This window comes from Dermacentor andersoni, chromosome 8 (genome assembly GCF_023375885.2).
Source record: "Dermacentor andersoni chromosome 8, qqDerAnde1_hic_scaffold, whole genome shotgun sequence".
In the NCBI taxonomy this organism is placed as follows: domain Eukaryota; kingdom Metazoa; phylum Arthropoda; class Arachnida; order Ixodida; family Ixodidae; genus Dermacentor; species Dermacentor andersoni.
In genome coordinates this window covers 122,157,888-122,184,000 of record NC_092821.1, presented here as the reverse complement: position 1 = coordinate 122,184,000, position 26,113 = coordinate 122,157,888, and the positions used below count along the sequence as shown (strand labels likewise).

Below are 26,113 nucleotides of genomic sequence, written 5' to 3'. Positions count from 1 at the left end.
GAGTTGTATGCTAAGTTCAGGGCACTGCATGTATATATGTAGCCTACGGCTCTCAACCGCTGTTGTTGCGAAACCAAAAAAGAAAGATAAAGTGGACTGTGGCCAACCCGCCCGCAGGCGGTCTTGCTCCCGTCGTCTGCAGCCGGCCCTTCTCGCCTGCTAGAGCCGGCAGCGCGGGCGAGTGGTGACCGTGACCACGAAGAACCCTAGCCTAAACTTTGGACCAGGGTTCGACGGCGACCAACCGGGGTCGCAGTACCGCAGTCCACCCCGCGAACAGCCCGAATCGGTGTGGCTTATGAGGCCACCCCGTCACAACACTAATCTCGAACCTTCCGCCTACCGACCAGACGACGTCGTGATTCCTGACCACTCGGTCACCGATCGGGTAATGACACCATAATCTTCGGCCCCCAATATGCCTGTGGACTTCTTGCGAACACCTTTGCATATAAAGTTAAACAACTGCATGTAAAGTCCCGGGCACTGCATGCATATATGTAGCCTATGGCTCTTAACTGCGATTGTTGCGAAAAAAGAAAGATAAGCAAAGTGGACTGTGGCCAACCCACCCGCAGACGGTCTTGCTCCCGTCGTCTGCAGCCGCCCCTTCTCGCCTGCAAGAGCCGGCAGCGCGGGCGATTGGTGACCGTGATCACGAAGAACCCTAGCCTAAACTTTGGACCAGGGTTCGACGGCGACCAACCGGGGTCGCAGTACCGCAGTCCACCCAGCGAACAGCCCGAATCGGGGTGGCTTATGAGGCCACCCCATCACAACACTAATCTCGAACCTTCCGCCTACCGACCAGACGACGCCGCGATTCCTGACCACTCGGTCACCGATCGGGTAATGACACCATAATCTTCGGCCCCCAATATGCCTTTGGCCTTCTTGCGAACAGCTTTGCATATAAAGTTAAAAAACTGTATGTAAAGTACAGGGCACTGCATGTAGAGAAGCCCGCGAACACACGCAAGGTTCCTGGAGCGGCGAGTCGCGCGGCAATTTTGCGTGCATTTGCGGGCTTCTTTCACGCTCGGAAAAACACTTTTATGTAGCAAGTATTGAGCAACAGAAAGCTGTATAGGGAGTTTTTCGCGTTGCTCAACAATTTTCTCATTGATACTATTAATCTAATTATAATATTTGAGAAGTTGATTGATTAAGACTGAGTATGCAATTAGGCGGAATGCAAAAAATAGTTTGAGTACCTCCAAGCGATGGAAAACAACATCACCTTGGTTCTGTCCAACGACGTGGCATTCGCATATTTTTTAAACACTGACTAAAGTTTCCTGGGACAGCCTGTATGATGGGTAACACTTCATTTTATGCAGCAACATACGTGCTTATCTTGCGAGGTTCGGATTTAGATGTATTTGTAAAGCTCCAAACGCTATTTTTGGTTTTGTTTCTTTCGTAGATCACGTACATACGCAACATAGAAGTGAACGTTCTACTGCCGCTACATCAGAAACATAGCCTATTTATGTATTACTCAGGCTTGTAGAGAATAGAATTACCAGTCAAAATTCTAGGACGATACGCGGTGCGGCGGTTTTACTTTTGTCAGGTGGACGAGCTTGCCGAGCACTCAGAACCACCATCTGAATTGCAACGGGAGAAGCAGACCGAGACAGGGGAGACCACGGTGCCTCAGTGGAAAAGCTCCTCCGCTGACGTAAGTGTGCCTCGAACGCACGTATAGAGAACACTGGCGGCTTCAACTAAGAAGCGCAAGTAGTGCGCAAGTTTTTAACAGATGTCTTAGTGAGAATGAATGACAATATTCGACACCTGAGTGATTAATTCGCGCAAGCTTCTGCTGTATTCCAAAGCGAAAGGCAGGTCGAGAAAAAAAAAGTTAGTGTGGTTCCAATCCCATCTAGTTTTTTTTTTCTTGTGTGGTAGAATTCAAACGTCTCGCAGAGCGTCAAAGTGCAGTGAGCAAGCTAAGTGTATCCCTAACTTGCAATGTTCATTCCACTGTATATTGCCTTCGATAACAGGTCTAAGAATGTGCAGTCAACAGCAAAAGTTTAGAGGATGCGGTTTCCCCTTCAAATGTGAATTCCTCCACTGTCAAGGCAGGACACTTAGTATGTAATGAATCACTGTGCAGGTGGCGAAGGCTACTACATGCTGGAACATTTAATTCGAGGCTGTGTGACCACGCTTCGAGAGAATTCAGCTCCTTGGCAAATCCTGCGTCCCGTAAACTTTTGCGGTTGACTGTACGTGCGTTACTCACAACTTTTTTGTCGTATTGAGAATGGTGACGATTATGCGGCGGAATTTGGTCGAGCGTTCCAACTTTGAGGGCGTTCTCGCTGAAGACGGAACCACAGCGCATTCGAATACAAGAATACTTTAATTCGCCATATCGTCTCCAGTTGCACCTGCCAAAATGTAATGCGAGCAAAATCTTTCGGGTATGTTACACCAATGCTCGAGGCCGTCATTCGTCACAGCTTCTTTCCTGACCTCGAACATTGAGAATGCTTACTACATACTGCGTATGCATTCCAATCAATGGAAGCGTTGTGATCACAATCAAGTGTTAAAGCGCTGTCAGCAGTGGTACGTAATAGCATAGAATTATCGGGTTTAATAAATTCCAAGCAGTGAAGAGGAAGCAATACCACAGGTCCTCATATAGATGCATCGGAACGGAGAAATAGTTTTGCTCAGCATATGCTGCATAGAATGTGATGAGCGATTTGGCATTTAAAAGAAAATGTTCGAATATACCAGCTGTTTCAAGGAGATTTTTGGTTCATGCCATCAATTTCTTACCAAAATTGTTCAAGATAGGGAAACTTCAAAAAAAAATAATAAATCGAGAGCATAAAGTTTACAACTTACAATGATCAATGATATCAAACTTTTTGAAACTGCAAATTTTGAGGCACCATAAGCTCACAAAATCGACGTATTACGTATGTCTTATGTATTTTAGCTTGCTCTCTCGGATGCGAGAGATTTCATTCGAATCGGCTGAGCCAATGTGTGATGAGAGCACTTCTGCGTTTCCCACGTATTTGAATGTAGAAATAAACCTGTTGATCACCAGGCAAATCTTTCTCTTTAAACTGGGTGAAACCTGACGTAGCTAGGCCATTGGTTACAAGAGAACTAATGGAGGAGTTGTAGTTTCTGTGTTGGCAGAACCCGCGGTCATGACCGGCTTAATTCGTCCCACCATCACTTATTTTTTTCTGTTCCCGAAAAGGCGGCCCCACTGACGTCAGGCGACTACGGGGCACGTGACACGGGACTTGCGACAGAGACCGAGCCTGCCACAACAGTGGCAACCGAACTGGAGCCGTCTTCGAGTTATCTCGGTGTAGGCGTGAGTGCACTTTATTGCCACTGATGCTATTTTTTCGCGTGTCTCTCTAATCGAACCGAACGAACATAGAATCGAGCACAGCACCTGCTAATACGGTGTTGGATAACTAGGAAATATTGTGATGAACGTCCCGATGGTGATGATGATGATGATGATGATGGTGATTATGATGTTGCAGGTACCTGTTCAACGAGAAGTTGAAACAATTATATTGAATTCACTTTGTTGTCATGTTGTTGCTTCGTCGACATTATGCTTTGTTGGGAAGTCAAGGTGTCATTAGACTATGAGTTCCTGACTTGGGCCATCCAGGCAGGTTTATGAACTCTGGAACATCGTGGCTTGAACGCATGTTTCAAAAAAAAAAAGGAAAACATGTTAAGAACTCGTGTTCGGGACGGTGCCGTGTAGGTGCAGTCTGAACATCACCTGCACGATTATGTGTCCTGCCCCAATTTCAGGGCATTGTTTTCTAAAACAGGCTCAAAATCTACGTGCGTTACCCACAAAGTTTCTTACACAGCGACTGCCTGCGGTGACGATGATGACGTTGATACTGCTATCTTTTTAACTGCGTGGCATTGTTGTTGTTGTCGTTGCTGTTGGTGGCCAACCAAGCCACAGCGCGTTCCAGCACAACTCGGTCTGTACACAAACTCGGCCAGCGAGTGAGAAATCACTGTTCACCCTCGTGTGTCAATCGCTTGATTCTACGTTGCCATATCGGTTCCTCGTTTTATTCTCGCAGGTTGTTATTCCACCGTCGATACCGACGGAGGATAGCACCACCAAGCTGCAGGCCTCACCACCGCACATTGAAGACAGAGAACTCCCCACAATAGAATTCAGGTCTCATCCTCAGCCCGACCGGTCCGTCACGGCTGAGCCGATACGGGTGAGTCAATCCCTCGCTGAGTCGTACGCATGCTCTTTCGATAGGAGCTTCCTGCAACCGGCGTCAACCGTGTAGACGTTTAGCATCACAGACACCGCGTTATGAATGACGTCTTTACTATAGGAGCCACACGGGGCCATAGAAGCGCTAGAGTTTTAGCAACAATCGTGTGAAGTGAATGGATGATGAAGCCAAGGAAAGACTATAAAAAAATGAACGGGCTGTTTTTAATTAAATGCAGAGTAAACACGAACAAGGGTTAAATCTACGATATGTTGCAGGTTGTTATTAGAGAAACGTGAAGGTAAAGCAGAAGAAAAGTCAATTCGCCGCGCGTGGGAATTGAACCTACAACCTCCGCCCGACGAGTGCTATGTTCTAACTGTGGAGTTGAGCTATACCGTCCATCCGCCGTGGTTTCTTAGCGGCTTTGGCGTTTACGCTGCTAAGCACGAGGTCGCGGGATCAAATCCCAGCCGCCGCGGTCGCATTTCAATGAAGGCGAAATGCAATAACCCCCGTGTACAGTGCATTGGGTGCACGTTGAAGAACCCCACGTTGTCAAAATTAACCCGGAGTCCCCCACTACGGCGTGCCTGTTAATAATATCGTGGTCTCGGCACGTAAAACCCCAGAATTCAATTTAATTCAAGCTCGTCAACTTTCTTGGGTATTTCTGTGCGCGTATTAAACCTATAGTCCTGGGAGTGTCAAACAGCACAAATCGCGCGACCGTTGGTTCGGATGTAGAACATCCTTTCCGGCCACAGGCGCGTCCTCTGTGCTTTCCTTAGCGTCATTTTTTTTTCGGTTAAGACGCTCCTTAAGATTACACCACAAGTTATTTGTGCGACAAATCAGAAGGACCACGCAGTCGGCATGTTCAGAATTCGACAACGTGTTGATCAACAAAGTGTGTGCACAGTGAGAAAACAACGCGAAAGTTACAATTTGAAAGTGGCGGGGTTGTTAGCTGATTGACTTGTCTTGGAGCACATGCGTTCGATCTACCGCGGTTCAAATGCATAGAGACTGCGTCTATTCGCTCACCACAGACACTCGCTGCGGCGATTCCATGAAGTATTCGGTGCATTTATTCAAAAATGAAACCTCCCAAGAATTTCATGAAGCATAGACGGTTAACAAATAAGTATTTCAGTCTCTACACGCCATGAAGGGCCCGTCCAGACTTGCTAACCGCTGTGTTTATAGGCACCCTTCAGCTTTTATACAGAAGAAAATACAAATCTATAGACAGACAAAGTTCTCGACCCTATGGATAGTCTCAGAATACTCAGATTATTTTTTTCATGCCACCTAATTAAAGTGCCTCGAGCGGCCAGTCGCGCGGCAATTTTGTATGTGCATTCGCGGGCTTCTTTCACGCCCGGAAAAACAGTTTTATGTGGCACGTATTGAGCAGCAGAAAGCTGCAGCGGGAGTTTTTCGCGTTGTTCTACAATTTTCTCACTGACACCTTTCATGTAATTATACCATTCGAGAACTTGATTAATTATTTAGGACGAATTATGTAATTAGGCGAAATGCAAGAAAAAGAAGATAATCCGAGTATCTCCAAGCGACGGCAGACAACGTCACCTCGGTTATGTTCAGTTACGTAGTATTTGCGTATTTAAAAAAATAATCTTTGTGCATGATAGTTGGACACCCTGTGTAGTTAGCCACCCGATCGCTCATGACCTCTGTATTATACAACGCACGCGCGCACAACACACGCGGAGACGAATCGTCTCGCAGGAGCCGCCGGCGGAATCGCCGTTACCGGCCGTCGCGAGGACTCGCCTCTGGCAGCCCTGGATCCTGTGCTCGGCCGCGGGCGCCATGATACTCCTGCCGCTGGCCTTCGTTCTCGTGCCCTTGCTCACCTCGGCGGCCGCCGGCGGTGCCAGGCGACACGCCGTCTCGCACTCCGCCCGCAACGGCACGGAACCAGACGCGCAAGTCGTGACCGTCCGAAAGCAGGCAAGTCAACAACATCCCGGTATATATATGCGCCTGCCACGTTTGGAGTTATATACACGGCGAGCCTTTTGCGTTAGTCTCGACCGCCTGCGATCCGTTAGCTTACGCCTGATTCTAAATGCAAGAGCATTTTCTTGCATTCCGCCTCCATCGGGAATGCGGCCGCCGTGGCAGGGAGTCGCGAACTCGGGGCCAGAGTCCCCGTATATGCCGAGGAGCAAATACAGCGACGCTATCAGCGACTACAGTTACTGTAGGCTCGCTTTGGGAACCACGTACGGTAATTCTGTCAGCGACTGGCTAAGAAGGGGTAAGGCGTGCAGACACGGACACAAGAGGAGAGAAGTGGACGACACTCCTCTCTCCTCTCGTGTCCGTGTCTGCACGCCTTACCCCTTATTCGCATTACGAATCCTTACCAACTAGCTCATCTCTCTGTCGTTCAAAGACTGGCTCTAAGACCGCCCCGTTGCGACGTGTCTCTCTCATATACCCGGTGTGTTACATTAGCCCCATTAAACCCAAGAATTTGATTCGAACCTTACGCATTCGTATGCACTCGCCGCGAACCACCGTTTGCAGCAAATGGGCAGAGCTGGCGTCCGTTCTTGGGTCCGTTTTGCAGTAATCGCCTGTGTTTGTTTGTCTAGACTCGTGACGTCAGCGACAGGAGGTGGAGGAAGGCTCGGGTGTTCGAGTTGCAAACAGCTATGCGCAGTATAATCGAAGGAAGCAAAAAAATGCTCCAGCAGGGTTGGTACGAAGTAGCGAGAAACCGCGCGGGAGCGGAAGCCTGCTCATCGAAAACGCCAGGCAGATGGCGATGTGGCCGTAGAAACTCAAAAAGAAGTGGCAGTTATGAGATGGCGTGGAAATGGACTGAACTATAACCGCCTGGAGAATTTTCTCTGAAAATTCGAAACTATGCTCGTGCGCACAATTTCGCATGACGTGGGACACACAAACACTTTTGGATAAGTTAATTTGTGGACTCGATGGTGGAAATCAGTCTAGTTGCGGAGTGTTTCAAATTAGGCTACCATGTAGGTTATTTCATTATCTTTCTCTGGTTCTCCCCGCTTTACGCGGACGCTGTAAGGCCGAGCAAAATGCTCCGGTCCTGGAGACACTGCAATCAAAGTGGAGAACTCATAGGCCGACTTTGGTGTCAGTGCAGCACATGTGTATTGTCAAGGTTCGTGATGTGCTTTAACACTCTGGCAAATTGTGTAAGCAGTTCAAAGTTAACGGCAGCCACAACGCCTCATGTACTAACAAATGCGGCTACCAAATCGGTGTCCCCAGCAGCATATGTCAGCAGGTTGACGGGAAAGCTAGTCTCTGGACCTTGGCGATCGTCCGCCCTTAGTTTCTGTCGAATTTTTTTTTTCTATTCAACCTACCGTTTCGGAGTCGTTCGGTCAACTTTACCCAACTTTATGAGGTTCATTTATTTAGCCCACTTTCGAGTGTTATCTTCTGTCTATCTCCTCCGCGTCGTTCTGAAGAAGGCAGATATAAATTCGGTGGCAAGATTTCCTAGAAGTTCTTGCGTTCGCACAGCCTACGTACTCATAAGGGTGCTTGAGTGAGATGATGGTTCTTAGTAACTTATTTAAACATGATGATGGAACTATGCGGAAGCGTGGGTTATTTTAAGGCGATAACGTTATAGGCGAGCCTCGCCCACTTTGGAGGTGTCTAACGGAAAGTATGGACCGATCTCCGGCCGGAGGCAGTGCAGTATCCCAAAGGCAATGCAGCCTTTACGGGACGTCTCAGAGTACTAGCTGCCACGAGAGGAGAATGCGGGAAACTGCACGTTACGCACGCGCCAAGCGCTTGAAAGAGCGAATTTGGCACGAGGGAAGCGTGCGTGCGATCGCGGCTTAATCTTTAACGCTGCGCTGGAAAAGACAATTCGATCCCCACCATCGGTCACGCATTTATTTGGAGCATTATGTGCGGTGTTCTTCACCAACTTGGGGGTTGTGTATAACAGAAAGCTGGAGGCGTATTGAGCGACCCTTTTCATCGAGGAGAAGTTTGCTCTTCAGGAACGAGGTGGCGCTTTCGGCGGCGTGCCGCACGTTGCCTGCAGCGAAAGCTCACGAATACGAAACTATACATTAGCGCTTCCGCTATGCTATACTGGCCGATCAGCTGTCGGCTGTTTGCAGCGCACTGTGCTCCATTTACGCCGCGAAATGTGTAGCGACCTAGAGGGAAGACGTGGGCAGCAGATGGCTGCAGGAATAGTGACAAGCTTATTAGGAATATGTAATTAACTTGTGTGACGACCAAGTTAGGCGAACCGCTGCTACATAACGACAGCCTATGTTGTCGGCACTTCGAGATGCACGGCGTTCCTCGAGGATAAAAAAATCGCCCATCCGCCAGCGTATATGTACTGCTGACCTCCAAAGAAAGAACTTAACCCCTGAAAACCGGCAGGAATTAGTGCTCCTCGTTGCACAGTGACAAATGGAGTAGCTTGTCGCTTCTTGGCATATGGTAAGTTTCTTGCACGTTATATCTACATGTATGCACCCCAACTCACACGCGAACTTACGCCTACGTTACCGCAAAGATATGAAAAATAAGTGATTCGGCGCGTATCTGAACCAATTCACCCGAAGCATGGGCGACGGCGACAGCACCGATCAGCACACGGATGTTCGAAGCTGAACGTTTCGTGGCGGTCCACGGAGACACCAAGTGACTATCGATAATACGTCTTTGCTACAAGCTATCACAATGTACAGAACGTCTGTGTTCCAAGCCTTGAGCACAGCAAGAAAGATCTATCGTAACTGAGCACACCCGCGACCGATTAGGCAGAAAATAAGCAACAGATAGGGACCCCACAGAGAAGCTTTACTGAGTCAGAAACATGACAAGCCGCTGCTTAAAGGTGTTTTCAAAATGAAAAACAAAGAGAGAACAGACTGATCCTGATTTAGTTCATAAAAGTTTGGACAGCTTCGAGCAGACTTGTAGCACCGCTTTTAGCTCAAGCACTGCATGCGCTGCTCGCGCCGTTTGGGAAGGCGTATAATGAGCTCCGAAAGCGCTTACATGTCCCCTGAAACTGGAGTCAAAGCTTCTTATCGCCGTCCGCCCAGTCACCGTCTACGATATCCGCCGAAACAGAGGTTTGCAGAGCCGCACCGGCGTCATGCACGTCCATCGTGAACACGGAGGCAACGGAGGCAGCTGACACAGACAATGGAGGCGTCGCCACGTGATAAAACATGGCGGCGCCCACGAGACCGCCGTGAAAAGGGTCTGTACGCGAGCGCGTCACAGTGCGCGCGAAATCGCAAGTTTTGTAAGAAACGCGAGGTATCTAGAAACATCACTTCGATAAGTACGAGTGTCGTGGTGGTGATGGAAACTTATTTATTCGCAGTGAAATCGCTGCGGAGAGACACCGAGTGGTCGGAGGTTCTTGGCTTGCGATGGGTGGGGCCCTCAGTCCAGGGGGGGGGGGGGGGGGGGGTGGCGGGGGTATTCTGTAAGGGTCCACCTAGTGGACTGTTCATTTCGGCCGCTGCTGATTGTATGGAGCTGTACGAGCGAGGAGTATACGAGCGGCCCTAGCCAATCAGGAAAGGCCGAAATGGACAGTCCACCAGGTGAACTCTTACAAAATAACCCGCCGTGGTTGCTCAGTGGCTATGGTGTTGGGCTGCTGAGCACGAGGTCGCGGGATCGAATCCCGGCCATGGCGGCCGCATTTCGATGGGGGCGAAATGCGAAAACACCCGTGTGCTTAGATTTAGGTGCACGTTAAAGAACCCCAGGTGGTCGAAATTCCCGGAGTCCTCCACTACGGCGTGCCTCATAATCAGAAAGTGGTTTTGGCACGTAAAACCCCATAATTTAACTCTTACAAAATACTTCCGCAGGGTTCCGCTTACGGCTGCTGCTCTGCAAGCCCGGTCAATCAGACTCAGCTGATGTTCCAAGCTCTCGCTGGCCAGCAGCTCCTCCCATCGCTCCGCTGTAGGGTGTTGTATGGAGGGTAGGGCAGTGATTGTGGAAGATCGCCCCGTGGCACACCTGCGCGCAGCTGTCTAGAAATGCAGTCATCCCCGTCTATGTATGCGGTGCTATAAGTTCTGACCGGGCTTATTCTCTCTCTTGCTGATAGGACGTGTACGTGGAAGACGCCGACGCTCCAATCTCGTGCAACGGCAGTGCATCTAGGCAGCTGGAGAACGCATCTGCTCTGACCGTAGCTGGAGCCTACAGCGCACCGTACAGGGGCGACGCCGAACCGAGGCCCCAGTTTCGGCCCGTGTTCTGCGTCTTCGACGCGGAGTGAGTATAGCAACGAGCCATGGTCTCCGAGATCGGGCGGTGAGCGGCGAATCTCGGAGGCTGTGCGACCGTCTATAGTTTCGCAGAATTACTAGAGTGAACTGCTTCGATCGTCCAGCCACCATGGGAATGATGGTTAGTGCATTGATTTGCGGGGTCTTCGCGCTTGTGCTTCAGACGTCCTTGTGGCTTCACTTATTATCACGCTTTCTATGCCTTCATTGGCCTAAATTTCAAATCGACCTATACCTTTTTTTTTCTGTAATGGAGAAGGCAATAAGACTCTGCGAACACGCATAACCGCTGCTAATTCTGGGTAATTGCAGCGGTTCCGCTTGTCCGCTAGTCCGTGGCGTAATGGTTTCGGTATCGGGCCTCCGCGCCTAGAGGTCCTATGTTCGAATCCTACTGTCGGACAATCTTAATAACACTGAACTATTGATGACGAAATACCTTCTCCAAAATCGTCGGTTTGCAAAGTCACGAAGCCCTTTAAAAGCCAAAAGGACAATGTTTGGGCAAACCCGTGTGCTAACCATCCTTCTCACGCTGGCTGAATCCACCTTGTTTGCAGTTCCACTGGACACTAGCGCCTTCTACTAATTGTACGGGACTCTATAGCGGCATTCTCCAAATACAATTTTTTTTTTTTACGGTAGGATCTTCTTTGGGTTTACATCCTCTAGTCGTCTTGATGTTCGCCGGTGTCTTTCGCAGGTATCGCAAAGTGCTTACCGAGAAGTCGTGGGAAATTTTGACGTTGGCTGAAAGTCGAGAATTTCAGCTCGGGAATAACCGTGGCTCAAAAAAAAAAAAAAAGAGGCGTAATGTGGGCTATTTGGTTCATCTTCTAGCTTTACACTTGAAACAGCACAAAATGTTGGCGGGAAAAAAGGAGTATAGAACGCAGACATAGCGCAGCTGGCTATCAACATAATTTTATTACGAGAATGCAGCATATGTATATATACTTTAGCACAAACGCAACTTTCACGCCGCGCGAAAGTGTATTTGTTTTTTTTGCTGCAGCTGTTCGCTTATATCTTACATATATGCTGTTCTGCTATATTAATATGTTGTACTGTCCTATTACTATGCCCCTTTGTTGCATTAAGTTTACACTTGCATGTGCACAAACATTATTTCTATCGAAATAAAAATGCGTGCGTGTGTACATTTGTATCTGCGTGTGTGGGCGTGCGCCCGTAAAGTTTAAGTGCACGCAATATAATAAAAAAACAATCTTATCCGTGGATGTATGCCTGCCCTCTAATAGCAATGTTCCGTGGATGCCTTAACGCACGATCCATCAAATCTCTCGCGTAAATTCTGGGCTGCGTGGACAAGCCGCGACGAAAATTGTATTCGTCATGAATTCTGTGCTCCGAAAACTTTCGCGGTAGACTGTACATGTAGTTCTTAGCGATTGAAATGCGATACTCGTGGCACATGACTACGTGCGTTTTTTTTTTCGGCTCCGGCTGGCGCTGCAATGGCACACCGAGCTCTGATGCATATTGTTACACACGATGACAGCGAGGGCCTTTGTGACACATTGTGACTGAATTTGGGGCCCCAGTGATCAACCAGATATCGACCAGCGCCCACCAGAAGCGCAAAAAAACAACAACAAAAAACAGACCGCCATGCGGTCCGATAAAGCGTTTCAGTCGCTGATCAATGCACGTGCATGTATGTAACGTGTTCCGTTATGTAACCAGTTGCCTTCACCCAGAAAGATCACGTACTCGTGACGCCTGCGGCAGAAAGTATGTTCCACACCCGCCACCAAGGTTTGCGAGTGGTGGTGGTGGCCAAAATTCCCAATGTTAGTCCTAATAGTAACACATAAGTACCCATGCAAGTGGATGTGGAAACGGCGCAACGGTGCTCAAATATTTTCCCCTATGTTTTAGTTGATGTCTTTGTTGGTTGGCTTCTCATGATATGTTCTATAGGTGCTTTTAATACCCTGCGCCCGACAACAAACCGCCTCCAACATTACAGACGTCGATACATCAGGGGCTGATGGCCATGACGCTTATAGCGGGTGGCAATCCTTAAAAGTGGGATCGGCTCTGTAATTCAAAAGTGTACCCCGTGTCCCCGACACAATTTCAGGTTTTTCCATCCGAAGAGGCCCTACACTCCCCTCCAGATTCCGACGCCTCTGTGTTCGGCGGTGATCTTCTACAGCCTGTCCCTGAGCCGCTTCGGCGCGGGCTCGGATGGCGTCGGCGGCGGCTTTCGAAGACCGCTGGACGCCGAGCTCTTCGAGAACGTGTCGGCCTCGAGGTTGGACGGCCGGCTGCGACACAGGGGCAGGCGATGTCCCCTCTACGCCACTTTCGGTGGCCGCCGAAGCGACAGCGCCGAATTCGTGCGCATGCTCCGGGATTCCGCGTGGCGAAAGGCCACGGTCGAAGGAATCGTGAACGACACGAGCTCGTCCGAGAGAGCCAAATATGACGTAAGCAGAGTCCTTATTGCTTCTCGTTCGTGTTGGGTACGCCGAAGCGACGTTTCCTTCGTAGGGGGCGAATGGTTCAAGGTGAAGTTCCGTTTTCGATGAAAATAAGGATTCTGTGCGTAAATACCAGATGGGATATGCGTTATCCATGACATGTTATAGTTTAGTTGCAAATCAGTTCATCGGAAGACCGCAAGGTGTAGGGAAGTGAACTAAAGAAAAAAATTGACGTCCACCAGTCTTGCAGCATGGCGTACAAGTCCAATTTCGGACCAGGACGAATTTTTCTCCAATTGCGAAGAATTCTTTGTGAGAAACATGCGGACGTGTTCTGCGGCGATCACTTTCGGCGATGGAATCGCAGTCAGGCGCGCGCCGATTGGCTGGTTGAGCAAAATCGGATGAGCTGATTGGCTGGTTGATCACTACGTCATGCGAAGGCGATAGTATCGCGGAAGGGATCACCGTAGCATACGTCCCCTGTATGGGGCTTTCTTTGCAGCTTTCTGCGCTGCAAGACGGACGGATGTGAATGTTTTCGTTTTAACCTACAGGCGTATGTAACACTTTCTTCAAGCTATCGCATATCGCACGGACGTGCATATCTTGTTAAGGTTCTGTTAGAGTTGTCTGCCACACGGAGGGGGTGGTAAAGTTGATTGATTTTACAATTTCCCATATCAGCGCGCGGCCTATGAGCGACGCTGTACGCTGGCTTGATCACGACCACGTGGCGCTCTTTAGCGTGCATTCAAACCGTGCTGCAGGCTCGAGGGTTCTTGTTCTTCGGACCCCACCGGAACGCATACGCCGGGACTGAGAACTGCATCCTGCCGCCTCACACGAACCACATTATAACGCTGCAGGCGCTCCACCAGAGCGTATGGGCGAGGACTATGGTGTTGATGGGAAAAGAGAGCACAGAGCTATATATAGGGGGTTTCTTCGAAGTTCAGCACGCAGGACCCGACACAACATATGCAGGAAAGAAGAGAGACGACGACGAACCTTTTGGAAGTACGACGTCTTAACGTTTTCGGCTGCTGGACCAGCCTTCGGCAGAGTACAATCTCTCTCTCTCTCTCTCTCTCTCTATATATATATATATATATATATATATATACACACATACGTGCAATAAACGCAGGTTGTAGACGTTACTTTCCCTTGTTTTCGTAAGTTCCGTGCACGCTAGAGTGTTTTAATTACCGTTGCCTGCTGCTGTTTTCTTTTCTTTCCTTGCCTCGATTCTCCGCGGCTCCTCCCCCGTGTGACGTCAAGGGCGTCAACCTGGACTGGAACCGCCCGGGCGACGAGTGCGACGTGCTGAGGCAGCCGCAGCTGTTCCACGTGCTCGTCGAGAGCCTCGGCGCCAGTCGCGTCAGGGTGATGCTCACGGTGCCACCGCTGCCGCGCTACCTCGGCGCGTAAGACCTCGAGCCGGTGCTGGACAGCGTGGAGCACGTGATCGTGGCGACGCACAAGCTCCGGCCGCGGTCGTCGGTGGACTGCAGCGGCGCAAGGCTGTACGCTGCTCCTCGGTTCCGCGAGATACGCGACGCTTACAGCGCCGCCTACCGCAAGAAGTTCGCCTACAGCGTGTCGGTGAGGAACAAAAAAGCACGTGCGGATTAAGCACCGCGCTTTTTATTGCGATAGCGATAACGTGGACACTCCGGATACACTTTGCCGTCGCCGTCGCCGTGAGGTTCCGTATAAAGTCCAAGGGCGATCCAGTTATTGTATTGGCTTACCCTTTCGTAAGGGGTTAGCCACTCATCCACATCTTCCTCTGCCTTCGCCGAGAACATGCGTGGCTCTCGGTAGTGCTGGATAGGGACTGGGCGCGCCAAGGCACTCCTGGTGAGGGTAGTTTGCTCTGTGGCCATGATTGAACGCGACGGCGAAAGTCCGGCGAGGCGGCGGCTTCGGCGTAGTCCTTGTGCTGATGGCTTCGTTGTGGGTCGAGAGAGTTAACCCGTACAGCTCCACCAAGTGTTACACACGAGGTTTTTAATGCGGAAACGGATGAATCTGGTTGATAGGCGCGTTTTGATCGGTCCCGAGGCAGCTTGGCTCACGTCGTTTTCTTTCTTCCACACCGTTGTCTGCGCGGCAGCCGTGGATCATAACAGAGCTCGTGACAATATATATATATTATAGTTTTATAAGACGTGAAATCCTTTTTATGCCATGCATGAGGGAGCAAAATTACTCCATTCAAAAGCTAACATAGAGGCCGCCACCGTTCCCCTTTACATACAGTGTAACCCGTTTAACTGAGATTTTCGCGGTTATAAATTCATGCTATGACGAGCAAGCACACCGACTGCAACTACTGCGCCCTCCTCGCCGCGTTCCACGCAGGCAGGGGGCGACACCTTCGTCACCAGAAGCGTGGCGCTCGGTGCGGCGGCGCACGCGGCCCCTCCTCCCACTTCCGGCCTCGTTCTGCGGCCCAGCAAGACGAGCTTCGAGAGCGTGTGCAACGTCAAGCCCGTGATTGTGAGCCCCGCCGATAAAGAGTGCGTCGTAGCGATCATGCAGATCGAGAAGTCGCTAGACGCCAGCAATCTGTACTACGTGAGTATAGCGCCTTATAGGAGTATGGGTTACGACGGCGGGCGGGCTCGATCGCGCGACCACCATGGCCTGCGAGATCGGGAGGCGCGACACCACGCGTCTCCCGATTTCGGAGGCCTTGTTTTCCCGTCGGAGTTCTTGAAGCTTGCCCAGAGGAAATAATCAAGTGGTGCGCCCGTCTTGCTGCATGCGTGGGAATGCCGGGAAGGCAGGGGCTTGTCTATGATATCACAGACCCCTTTTAGCAAATCTCATTGATGGTGACGCCAAGTGCCCCTGTAGGTAGAACGCGGGAAACTCTCTACGGGTACGCCATCTTGACGTCGCGTTTACGTCGGAACGCATGTGGCATGCCACCAAAACGCACTCACGCTCGTAGCACCGTCGAGCTACGGTCGGCGCATCTCGAAAGAGACTCCATCTTCTTACAGCAGCTCCAGCGGCGTCAGAGAGTCGATGGCGGAAACGCTAGAAGATGGACCGATGACTAGCCACCGCACGATACGCGAAAGCCAATACGCTGTCGGGTGCACTGCGAAAGGACGAGTGTCCGACGAGCTGTCGGCGATTGTCTCTTACGGCATGCGCATGGTGACGCCAGTAGAGAAACCAGAGGGTGCTATATTTTCACATGCAGTCACAGTTCATGTTGCAGCGTCACGTGTGACGACAACCTTCGTCCAAATCTTGCTGCGGCTTGTAGCTTGTTGGTGCAACTGCAGCCAGATGAGTGGGGGTAGAGTTACCGTATATATTCCCCTTGAGGTGCATATACAGCAACTCTAAGCAGGAGTGAGTATAGCGCACGACGAAAGCTGGCCCTGCTCTCCCAAGGACAAGTATCAATTTGCGTTGGACGGTGGCACTGCTTTACTTAGAGTGTAGTACACTCTAGCTTTACTGCACCAGTGGTTGCCGCGCCTTTCGTGGCGAGCTGGCAGTTATTGCAAACGGTGCCGGATATTATGGTCTTACGGGTAAATACAAAGACGAATAAATTTCTACGGGCGAATTGTTTCGGTTCGTTCGAATCACCCGCATTTCCCGAAACAGTTCCGGAAGGTGCTTCAGCTCACTGTAGTCATTTCGCTAAAGTGCTACGCGGCGTTATCCGTACGTCGCCGTTTCGTTTCACCTGACGCAAGCGTTTCGCCAGAAGTAGTTCGCAGTCAGTTTCCCGCACTTGCGGTATCGACGCAGGTGGGTTGAGCTTGTGCAGGTAGATGCCAGGCTGTCGGTTCGCGGCACGAGCTACGATCAAAAATGGCCACGTAACTCCAGCAAACTATAGTTCACGTAGGGCTGGGCGAGTCGAACAGACCTTTGACTTTTCAAGCTGTACTCGTCGGTATTGGTGCCCCGTCAATCACTGGGAAAATAACGGTGCACTGCAGGTGGCTGCGTACGCGGGACCGAAGCAGCTCCAGGAGCGGATGCACCGCGCCTACGACGACGACATGGGCGACGCTCCCGTTGCGGTGTTCGACGCCTTCCTGGACGACTTCGCGGGCCTCTGTCCCGGGGACAGCCCGCGCATGTCGCCGCAGCTGGCTGCCATCTCGGAGAGCACGAGTCGCGAACTGCGATGAGCTGATTGCGTAGCTCAATTGCTTTCATATATCTACGCTTTTCAATCGAGCCGTTAGATTCTCTGCGTAATCTACTAAAATAAAGAACAATAATAATCACGCGTTTATAATAGATTTTTGCGTATGTAATTATGTACGTTATATGGTATATTTGGTGTATAGTTGTCAACTTATGTGCCGTACTGAATCGCGTTACCCCTTTTACACTGTGCTCCACTGAGGAACTTGTAAGCGACTGTGAATACATAGAAGAAATAAAAAACAATTGTAAGCGCCCTTTCGATCTCGAAGGTTATTTTCTTCGACGTTCAGCACTGCAAGGCCTCAATAAGTATTCGCCAATAATATCATGACTGTACAGTCGTGTGACCGTATTGGTTTCGCCAAAAGAACCGTGCTAATTTGCTTCTACGTTTTCGTTCTTTTCTCAAGAGGTTGTACCGAACGTTTCAAAAGACAGACTCGAAATTTAGATCATTACATGTTTTTTTCTCTGGACTGCTTTAACCCCATAGTCGTACATTTGAAAATACTCGATGTAGTAATTTGACATGTAATTAGGCAAACAATACTAATTAAAATTTTAACCAAGAAGGCACGCAATTGCTCTCAATATGAACACACGAAGTGCGCCATCGATCGAGGAGCTCGTAACCGTTTCCAGAAATGCAATAGCTTCACGCTGCTACAATTTTTACAGCGTAATGCATTCAGAACAATATCACAGAAGAAAAGCGAAACTTTGCAGCCGAAGAGCGCAACTGCTCTAGCGCCCTTGAGTGGTTTGACTGCTTGCATCTCACCGTGGAACAACCGTAAAGCTTCGACCGAGATCAAGACATTTAAGGACGCTCGCTTGATGCTTACCGACTGGTGGTAGTAACAACTTTATTGAGATTCTGCTCAGTTATCTGGCAGGCCCGAGTCCTAGGATGGCCCCTCACGAGGAGCGACCCTTTCGGCCCAGGCAACGAGGGCTTTTTGTAGTTTTTCATCCGGCGTTCTGAGCAGCTCTTCCCACGTCTGTTGTGAGGGAGCTGGCAGGAGCGACCTGGGAGGGGGTAAGCCCTCGCACCCCCAAAGAATGTGATTTTGGGTAGCCAATGTTTGATTTGTGCAATTTCGACATATTGCGTTCCATTGCCCCCAGCCCGCATTGGCTGGCCATAATTACCGACTGGTGAGGCACAAGCAGTGACGTCACTCATGGCGTCAAAATTTCGTTAACCACTGCCGCCACCCTTGGACGTCAACTCATTTCACCGAACAATGTGCAATTCCCAGCTTAAAGCGCTAAGCAAAGGCGCCATAGACACTTCTTTGGCGGAACAAACATTAAATAAGGCCGAAATAAAGACGTTGTAAATAAAAACATTGAAGGCAAGAATGAGAAGAGGGGAAATAAATACGCTTATCCGGTGCATATGTGAGAATCGTATGTAAGCGAAACCTTCCTTGATGCTTGCTGAAATGTCTTCGCTTCTTCATTTCGTATGCAGCTGAATGCTCCTTCCGCAAAGCATGCTGTGGTCACATTTATTTCTTCCCCTTATAAGCTTCATTCTCCAGACCTGGCTGTTTCTATTGACGACCATTTCTACTCTTCTGTGCAGCCGACTTCCTAAATGTTCTGTACGTCAGAGTTCCTCATTGCATGCGGGCTCGAGTCCCATTCCGTCCCCTTTGCATCTTTCTCCGCGCAGACCGTGCACGTCTCTCTTTTACCGAATTATTTACATCTTGCCCAATGGCACGTGCCCAGTGCCCAATTTATTTAGACACATACTCAGTGGTACAAACAAAGTCCCTTGTTAATTTGAAAGAACCGCCTCTCTTTGAACTCTGCCGCCGCCGCGCGACCTCCTCGCCTCCTCCTCGCCCTTTGCGCGTCCCCTCCGCGGGAACCAGTTCTGCGGCCGTTTTTCTGCACGACGATTGGTCTCCTTTCCGTTGCCCTTGGAAACGCGTGGATCTTGCGCGTTGCCTGTGTTTTTCTTTTTTCGTAGGCGCCATTTTTCTCCTTAGCTCGGCGCAGCGACGTTGCAAGCTGTTGTGTTTCCTGCGGTGTTGTGCTAGCGCTTTTCCGACGATTTTCCGGCGGCACATACGATGTCGTTTCCAATTACCTGCTCAGCGTCACTTACATGGCTAAGCAGACGCTGCCCTTTCGCCGCATTGCAGCCGTAAAAATAATCGTCAAGCGTACGGATCTTCTTAAAGGCAAATAGAAGCGTGTGCGCTATTCTTCGAATAAAACGTCCACGCACACGCACGTAGGCATACATCGCGCGCGGTACGCCACGTCCTCAAACACGCGCAGTGCAAGAAGCAATCAAGCCCGTCTCTCTGGAGTGCGAGCTCGCTGCTCGAGGTTGGTGACGTATACTTTGTTAATCCACAACCGGTTGAAAACGTCAGCGCACTCGGCTTTCCTACTTCGGTGCCAGCGTAGCAGGAAAACAGTACGCTACAGCATTTAGAGATTGGCTTAACGTGGTCCACCAGCGAAGACTGCTGCCATTTGCTCGAAGCACTTGCAAACAACTACCACCTTCGAATCTGAACCTTGCAAAGCGTTCCGAGCGATGGTGGTCTCCAAGAAGTTTGTCGCAGAATACGGGATCGTGGCCTTGACGAAAGGGCGTGTATCGAATGCTGTGCCATTTATCCCGGTGACTTTCCGATGGTTTCTTCTTGCCAGGCAGTGACAGGCGTCGTTATCACTTCCTTTTACTTCCTCCTAGTCGTGGATACCTTGAGCAACCTGTTAAACGTGATCGCCTCTTAACATTTATTCGCGTGTTTCTTGAGTCCTTTGACAACGACAATTTCGCGTTGTTAGCTGCGTTCATTAGGGGATCAACCACCATCAAGGAAATAGAGCCACTTTTCGCAATTGATAAGAAATATATAATTTACGATGAAGAGGACAAAATACATCATGAGGTCGACGGGTCTCTACGTCAGGCGCTATGTAACTTGTGCGAAGCACTGTGTGTCGAATGACACCATCAGCAATATCTATCTGGATTCGACGATCGAATAGCGCGACAAAGATCGTCAGGTGCTCGCCGACGCCGATTTGAACAGCCAACAGCTTTACGAGCTCATTCTCCCAGCTGTAAGGGGTAGTTCTGTCCCTGTATTTTTGGAACGTCTTCCGCCGCGGTTAGCCGATAATTACAGCCTACTTCTCCTGGAGATTCCCTTCAGCTTGCAGCCCAACGATGAGATGTGCGCTGCCCAGGAGGTTGCGTGGCGTAGCTGCGGCCTCCTCCAGCGGGCGACCAGATTCGGGATGGGAGACCACGGCCCAGAATGCGCACGCCCTTTCGAACTCCTCTCTGAGCACCCGGTACTCATCGAGAGTGTCCGGCGCAAGGTCACCGGGACCAAGAAGGACAAAGCCGTTTCCATGATCAGGAAAGCCCTTGAAGTTCTGCGCACAGCTGACTTGCACACGTACATGAGGATGACAAGTGTCATCCAGGAACGGGTCGAGTGCGAGGTCCACGAAGACCTATAGACCTATCCTTCCTATAGGCAAGGCAGTCGCGCCACACTTCGCTCTGTTGGCAAAGTGCCACACGAGACCTAATTTGCGCGCCAGCCAACGTATCCTGAAATGAAAACACGTAACTAGCTGCGCTCAAATTTCGCATTAGTAATATGGTAATCGTCGGTGAATTTTTTTCAAGTTCTTTCCCAATTCTTTTTAACGAGAGAGACAAGTCATATGGAGCGAGAACTCTGAAAAAAAGAAAGAAAGAAAAGGACCAAATGGGGGTAAACAAAGCTTGTCCAGCTTGCACCGGTCCTTCGTCACGACTGTAAAGATTGTCACGAGTGTAAGATTGTCACGACTGTAAATCGGAGCTCGTCCGAAGCATCGTTGCTGCGTCGTCAATAGTGACGTCATTGGCACTAGTCGCCATTATGCCGTACAATATTTTGCGCACCTGCACGCACGCCTGGTGTTTTGTACGAGAAGCTGTCGAAGATATCGCGGTAGCTTAACTGCCTGGTAATTTTCATTCTTTTAACACATGGCAGTGTCAACAAAAAATAAGAGTCATTTGTCAAGTAATGGCCAATCCTAGTTTCAAATGATGCTGGCAAACCTTTTAGCCGCGGCATCGCATGTGCACAAACGCTGGTAAATCTGCATGGGATGATGCGATCCGCTACTCGTACAAAGGAAACGTGCCCGATTCATATGTACACAGTCCAAGCTGCGTATATTTCGGTGCGATTGCATTGAAGCAACGTCGGGATGTTACATTTAGGAAACCGTCTCAACGTGTTATCAACAGACGCCGACGGCAAACAGCCTATCAGCAGTCCAATGAAACAAGCAGTCAGAAGCGCATACGAAAGATTGATGTTAAGAAGGAACAACCTTTATTAAAACTTCTCTAGGTATGCTCTCACCATGTGTCATTAGTTGCAGCTGGGCATATCGCCCTGTCCGGAAGCCGCTGAGGCGGCAGACGAAAATGAGTGATAAGACATTAAAAGACCCTCTGTTTATCAGACGAAAATGAGTGATAAGACATTAAAAGACCCTCTGTTTATAAGCTTGCACACGGGACGTACACAGACAGTCAACTTATGCCAAAGGTCACAATAATGTTCGCGTTAAAAGAAACGTTAAAGGACGGCCCAGGGTGTCAAGCCAGGGCCTGCGACTAGGCGTGCCAAGAAAAGGAATATAATGAGAGGAATAAAATGACTATCATAATAATGGATACGCAAAAATGAAACGGAATGGCTCAAACAAACAACTGTCGCGTGCAGTCCACGTCGCGAAAGCACACTTTGCCAAAAACTCATCTCCGGTCACATTTATCGCCTACGATAATAGTCAGCACGGGACCGAGTGCCGATTGATACCGTTTGCTACACGCAAGTCACTCTGACTAGGGCACGGCACACTGCATCAGGAAGCGCAACCGCTCGAGACACAATCGAAGCACATGGCGACAAGCGCTTCCTTGTTTGACTTTAGGCGGTATAGAATGTTCTATTGTGAACGCGCAAATTGGGCTTATTGGGGAGCAGAATGCAAATCCACCGTTTGGCGAAAGTGCGACACACAGAATGACTTGAATTCCCTTCAGGTTTCCAATACGTCGGCTACCTTCAGGTATTGGCGAATGTAAATCCAGCAGTCGTAGCCCACTTCGTCCAACTGTTTGCCGCCGTCGGGCCGGACATTGCACTCGACGCGTTTCTTGACCACGCCGGTCAGGCGCATGTACTCGTGAAGGTCGGCAAGGACGACACTCCGCTCGACGGCACTGACCATGGCCGCAGCTTCGGCCTCTCCTCCTAGCGACTCCCTGGCTCGAACGCTGTCGACGAGTACCGGCTGCTCCGAGAGGATCTCGAAGGCCCGCGCGCAGTAGGGGTTGCGGTCGCCCAACACGAATCTGGTGGCTCGCTCGACGAGACTGTAGTTACGTCGCACGATGTCTTGGGCAGCGAACATCTCGGCGTTGGCCGGTGCGCAAGCGTAGACTTCCAGGCGAAGCAGGTTGTACTTGTGCGCCATTCCTGGCAATAGGCACCCCAGGAAGGTCGCGCAAGATTCTTCGTTGAAACCTCTCAGACAGAGCTCGTAAAGACGGGGATTTGTAGCGGCACGGGCGAGCACCGGGTAGACGTCATCGCGCAACTGCACCGCCGACTCGAGCGTGATCTTGGTGATGCCGAGGTTCGAAGACAAGGCTTCGCACAAGGCAGACATACAGCGATCGAAGGGAGTCTCGTCGGCAAAGCGGGCGCGAAACAAGATGGCGTGAAATTGGTCGACCCGGACACTGAGCACGATTGCTTTCAACGCAGAGGCGCTTCTTATATAAGCGGACAATGACTCATAAATGTCGGCGTCGAAGATGTCAAGAAACACGGTAAGCGATGTGATGTGGTTGCAAGAAGCCAGGACATCCAAGGCGAATAAATAGTCAGCCGCGTCGAGAAAGTACACGTAAATGAGAATGACAGCCGTCACTTGGCGACAGTACCAAATCGCTGGCAGATCTCGAGGTCCTACGCGATGGTCCCCGATGCCGACCATGCAGGCGAGTCCGCACTCCCGTATGATGCCACAGACCTCGCGCAGGCCACCGTCGTGGGGAAGACTGTGCAAGGTCAATTTCCGGATGGAACGGTTGCCCACGAGTGCTCGCAGTAAGACTAAGCAGTCTGCGGTTGTGGACCACGAAATGTCGAGGAGCAGCTCCTCCAGAGTGTTGTTTCCCTCCAACGCCGAGGCCCAAGCGTGAATGTTGACCGCGTACGCGGGTACAGTTGGGTACACAATCATCACTCCCTCGCCGAAACCCGTGAATCGCAGGTTTAACGTCCGGATACTGCGGCTCCCGGCGATCACTCTCATGAAGTACACGTAGTCTCGGCTGCCGTCGTGAAACTGCACCGCCAGCTCTTGCAGCGTCGTCATTGCGCAGATGGCGTGCACGAGAACCTCGCACCCGGGCGTGGTATCGAAGTAGACCGCTCTCAGAGTAAGTTTACGAAGCGTCGCCTCTTCCTTGGTGAGATACTGCGCAAACCGCTCTGAGGGTCGGTCCCGGGGGCCACACGTAAAGACACAGGCTCCGACGACGAGTTCAGTGACAGTGCAGTTCTCGATGAGCGCGTCGATGAGCTTCCAAGCCGCGGTTCGGTTCATTCTAGTTGCGGCCACGTCCAATGACATGAGCATGGCACCGCCTCGTGTGAGCAGGCGATTGGGGGTCGTCATTCTCGCATAAATATGTGCACGCACATGGTGGAGGATGAATTCGCCAGTGTAATGCAAGGAGCACAATGTGTCTTCCGGGTGGTCGCTCGCGATTCCGATGACTCTGAGCCTTCTCAGACTCGACGAAGACGCCAGGACTGCGTCCAGTGGACCTGTGTTTGCCACTGAGTAGTTCAGTTCCGCAGAGACAATGCACCGGTGATCTGCGATCAGGCGGCAGAGGAGGGCGATGGCCACCTGCTCGGTGTGGCTCTGAAATCGGCGGCGAATGCTCGGCACAGTCGCGACGCTCACTTCTCCGAGATCGTCTCTCGTGTCTTCGCGTAGCTGAAGGCCCACGTGCCACAAGACTTCGTTGCAGGCTGTCAGGTGTCGCAGCAGTTGACAGACGCGATTTTGGCCTCGCGTGCAATTCAGACGAAGCAGCTCGGCAGAAACCAACTCACCCTCCATTGGAAAACGACGTACCAGGCACAGCTGTCCAAGTGATCGCCTCGGTGCCGATGTGGCCACCGTCTCTCGTCGGGACAGGTGTCTGCGACGGTTACTCAAGCGCCAGCTACCTTTTTGCACACCCGTTTTGCGTAGCCTAATCTTCAGCCAATCATAAGACGCATAGGTAACAAGGCCGCTTAATACATCGACAATGTCAGAGGGGAGCTAGGGGAGTTCGAGAGGTAAGTAACAAAATTGATAACGCATATCGTTATCGTGCTTGGTCTTGCGCGATGCCAAAATTTTTAGCAAGGCGTTGAGATATCGGCTCGAAAATAAGGACGGTGCGCATAAGAACGGTGGCGATTGCGAGGACGAAAAAAAGAAAAGAGTAAGAAAAAAGAGAAATGGCGTCTTCTGAAAGGCGAGGCATCGATAACGCTACAGCTCACTTTAAGATAAGACCTGAGCAACGTGTGTACATGTGGGGCAGTTGCCGTCATTACCATTTAGGAGTCTACTGGGTGCTCTGGGTTGTCAGGGATTCAAGAAAAAGATGATTACGTGACATTTTAAGCCAACGTAAGCGGACGACGATCCCCCCTCAACATAATTTTGAACAACGTTTCTCGTGTGGGAGCCGAAACGTCTTACTTTTATAAACCTTCGTTGGTCGGTGTCCTAATTGTCATGTATGCTCCCGACCGGACTGGTCTCCGTCCCATTCTCAATTTCAAGCGGACATATACACCTAGCGCCGAGCACGACAATGTGGTCATGGTGCTAAGCAGCCAACTGTGCACGCGTATATAATTAAGGTTGCCGAGAACAGCCGATAGGCAGAGAAATTTTGGATAGGGTCATAGTCATAGAGCTTCGTACAAGCACCACCACAGTGAACTGTGGCGCTAGTGTCTATGGAAGCTGCAAGCAGGTTAGTTCGGCCAGCAGGGGAATGATGGCCAGAATATGCATTTGGCCATATACTTCGTCCTCCTGGCTCCAAACAGCTTCTTGACTTTGTAATGTGATCATTTTTGAAGTGCCCGGTTATAAATAATTAGATAATCTGCCATAAATCTGTCCGACGGCAGATATAGAAGTCGGAACAATTAGCACAGATGGCAAATATGAAAAATCTCGCGCTATGGACGCATGATCGAGCGAGAATCTTATCGCGTTCTGCATATAAAGAATGCATAAATTGCTTAGAAATATAGTCCAAATTAGGCCTGAAGACAAAGTGTTATAAACAAAGCCGCTAGAACGTCTTAATCCGCAAGCACGAAGATGGGACACATCCGTGTACATAGCCATCATTCCCATGGTGGCTGAACGATTGCAGCGCCAGATTTCCCTCTAGTAATTGTTGTAGGCAACTCTATGGTACTAGTGTCCGTTTGCTTGGGTATACTTTATGCATTGCAATTGGCGCTGTAAAAAACTGCTTCGTGGTTTAAATTGGAGGCTGTGACGAACTAATGGGTTTCGAGATCAATGCGTGTCTCGCCATGACGAAGGTCGGTTGCTGGCGTTGCCTGAGGGGTGTGTCACATTGTCGACAAAGGCTACTGAGGGCTGCCACCAAACCTGCCATCGCTTGCAATTTATTGGCTCTCCATCTCAACCACGAAACCTTTCTTTCAGGTGATTGCTGCAATGGTATTTGTGAATTAACTATGTAAATACTCTACATGACGCGCCGTTGTGT

At 50.2% G+C, this 26,113-nt stretch overlaps 1 protein-coding gene and 1 long non-coding RNA gene across 2 annotated transcripts in view; one reads left to right on the top strand and one right to left on the bottom strand.

Annotated features, from left to right (window-relative positions):
• LOC126529417 (uncharacterized) overlaps positions 1 to 17,468 on the top strand; it is a 28,109-nt gene extending 10,641 nt beyond the window's left edge. The window contains exons 4-15 of the mRNA XM_050177018.3: positions 164 to 388; positions 604 to 849; positions 1,514 to 1,684; positions 3,236 to 3,355; positions 4,104 to 4,250; positions 6,009 to 6,233; positions 10,390 to 10,559; positions 12,681 to 13,029; positions 14,311 to 14,415; positions 14,491 to 14,634; positions 15,397 to 15,612; positions 17,007 to 17,468. Coding sequence (XP_050032975.3) covers positions 164 to 388; positions 604 to 849; positions 1,514 to 1,684; positions 3,236 to 3,355; positions 4,104 to 4,250; positions 6,009 to 6,233; positions 10,390 to 10,559; positions 12,681 to 13,029; positions 14,311 to 14,415; positions 14,491 to 14,634; positions 15,397 to 15,612; positions 17,007 to 17,201 — 2,313 coding nt within the window. The 3' untranslated portion in view covers positions 17,202 to 17,468. The remainder of the gene's footprint in view (positions 1 to 163; positions 389 to 603; positions 850 to 1,513; positions 1,685 to 3,235; positions 3,356 to 4,103; positions 4,251 to 6,008; positions 6,234 to 10,389; positions 10,560 to 12,680; positions 13,030 to 14,310; positions 14,416 to 14,490; positions 14,635 to 15,396; positions 15,613 to 17,006) is intronic.
• LOC140219863 (uncharacterized) overlaps positions 1 to 26,113 on the bottom strand; it is a 478,555-nt gene that overhangs the window by 358,528 nt on the left and 93,914 nt on the right. The gene's annotated exons all lie outside the window — the stretch shown is intronic.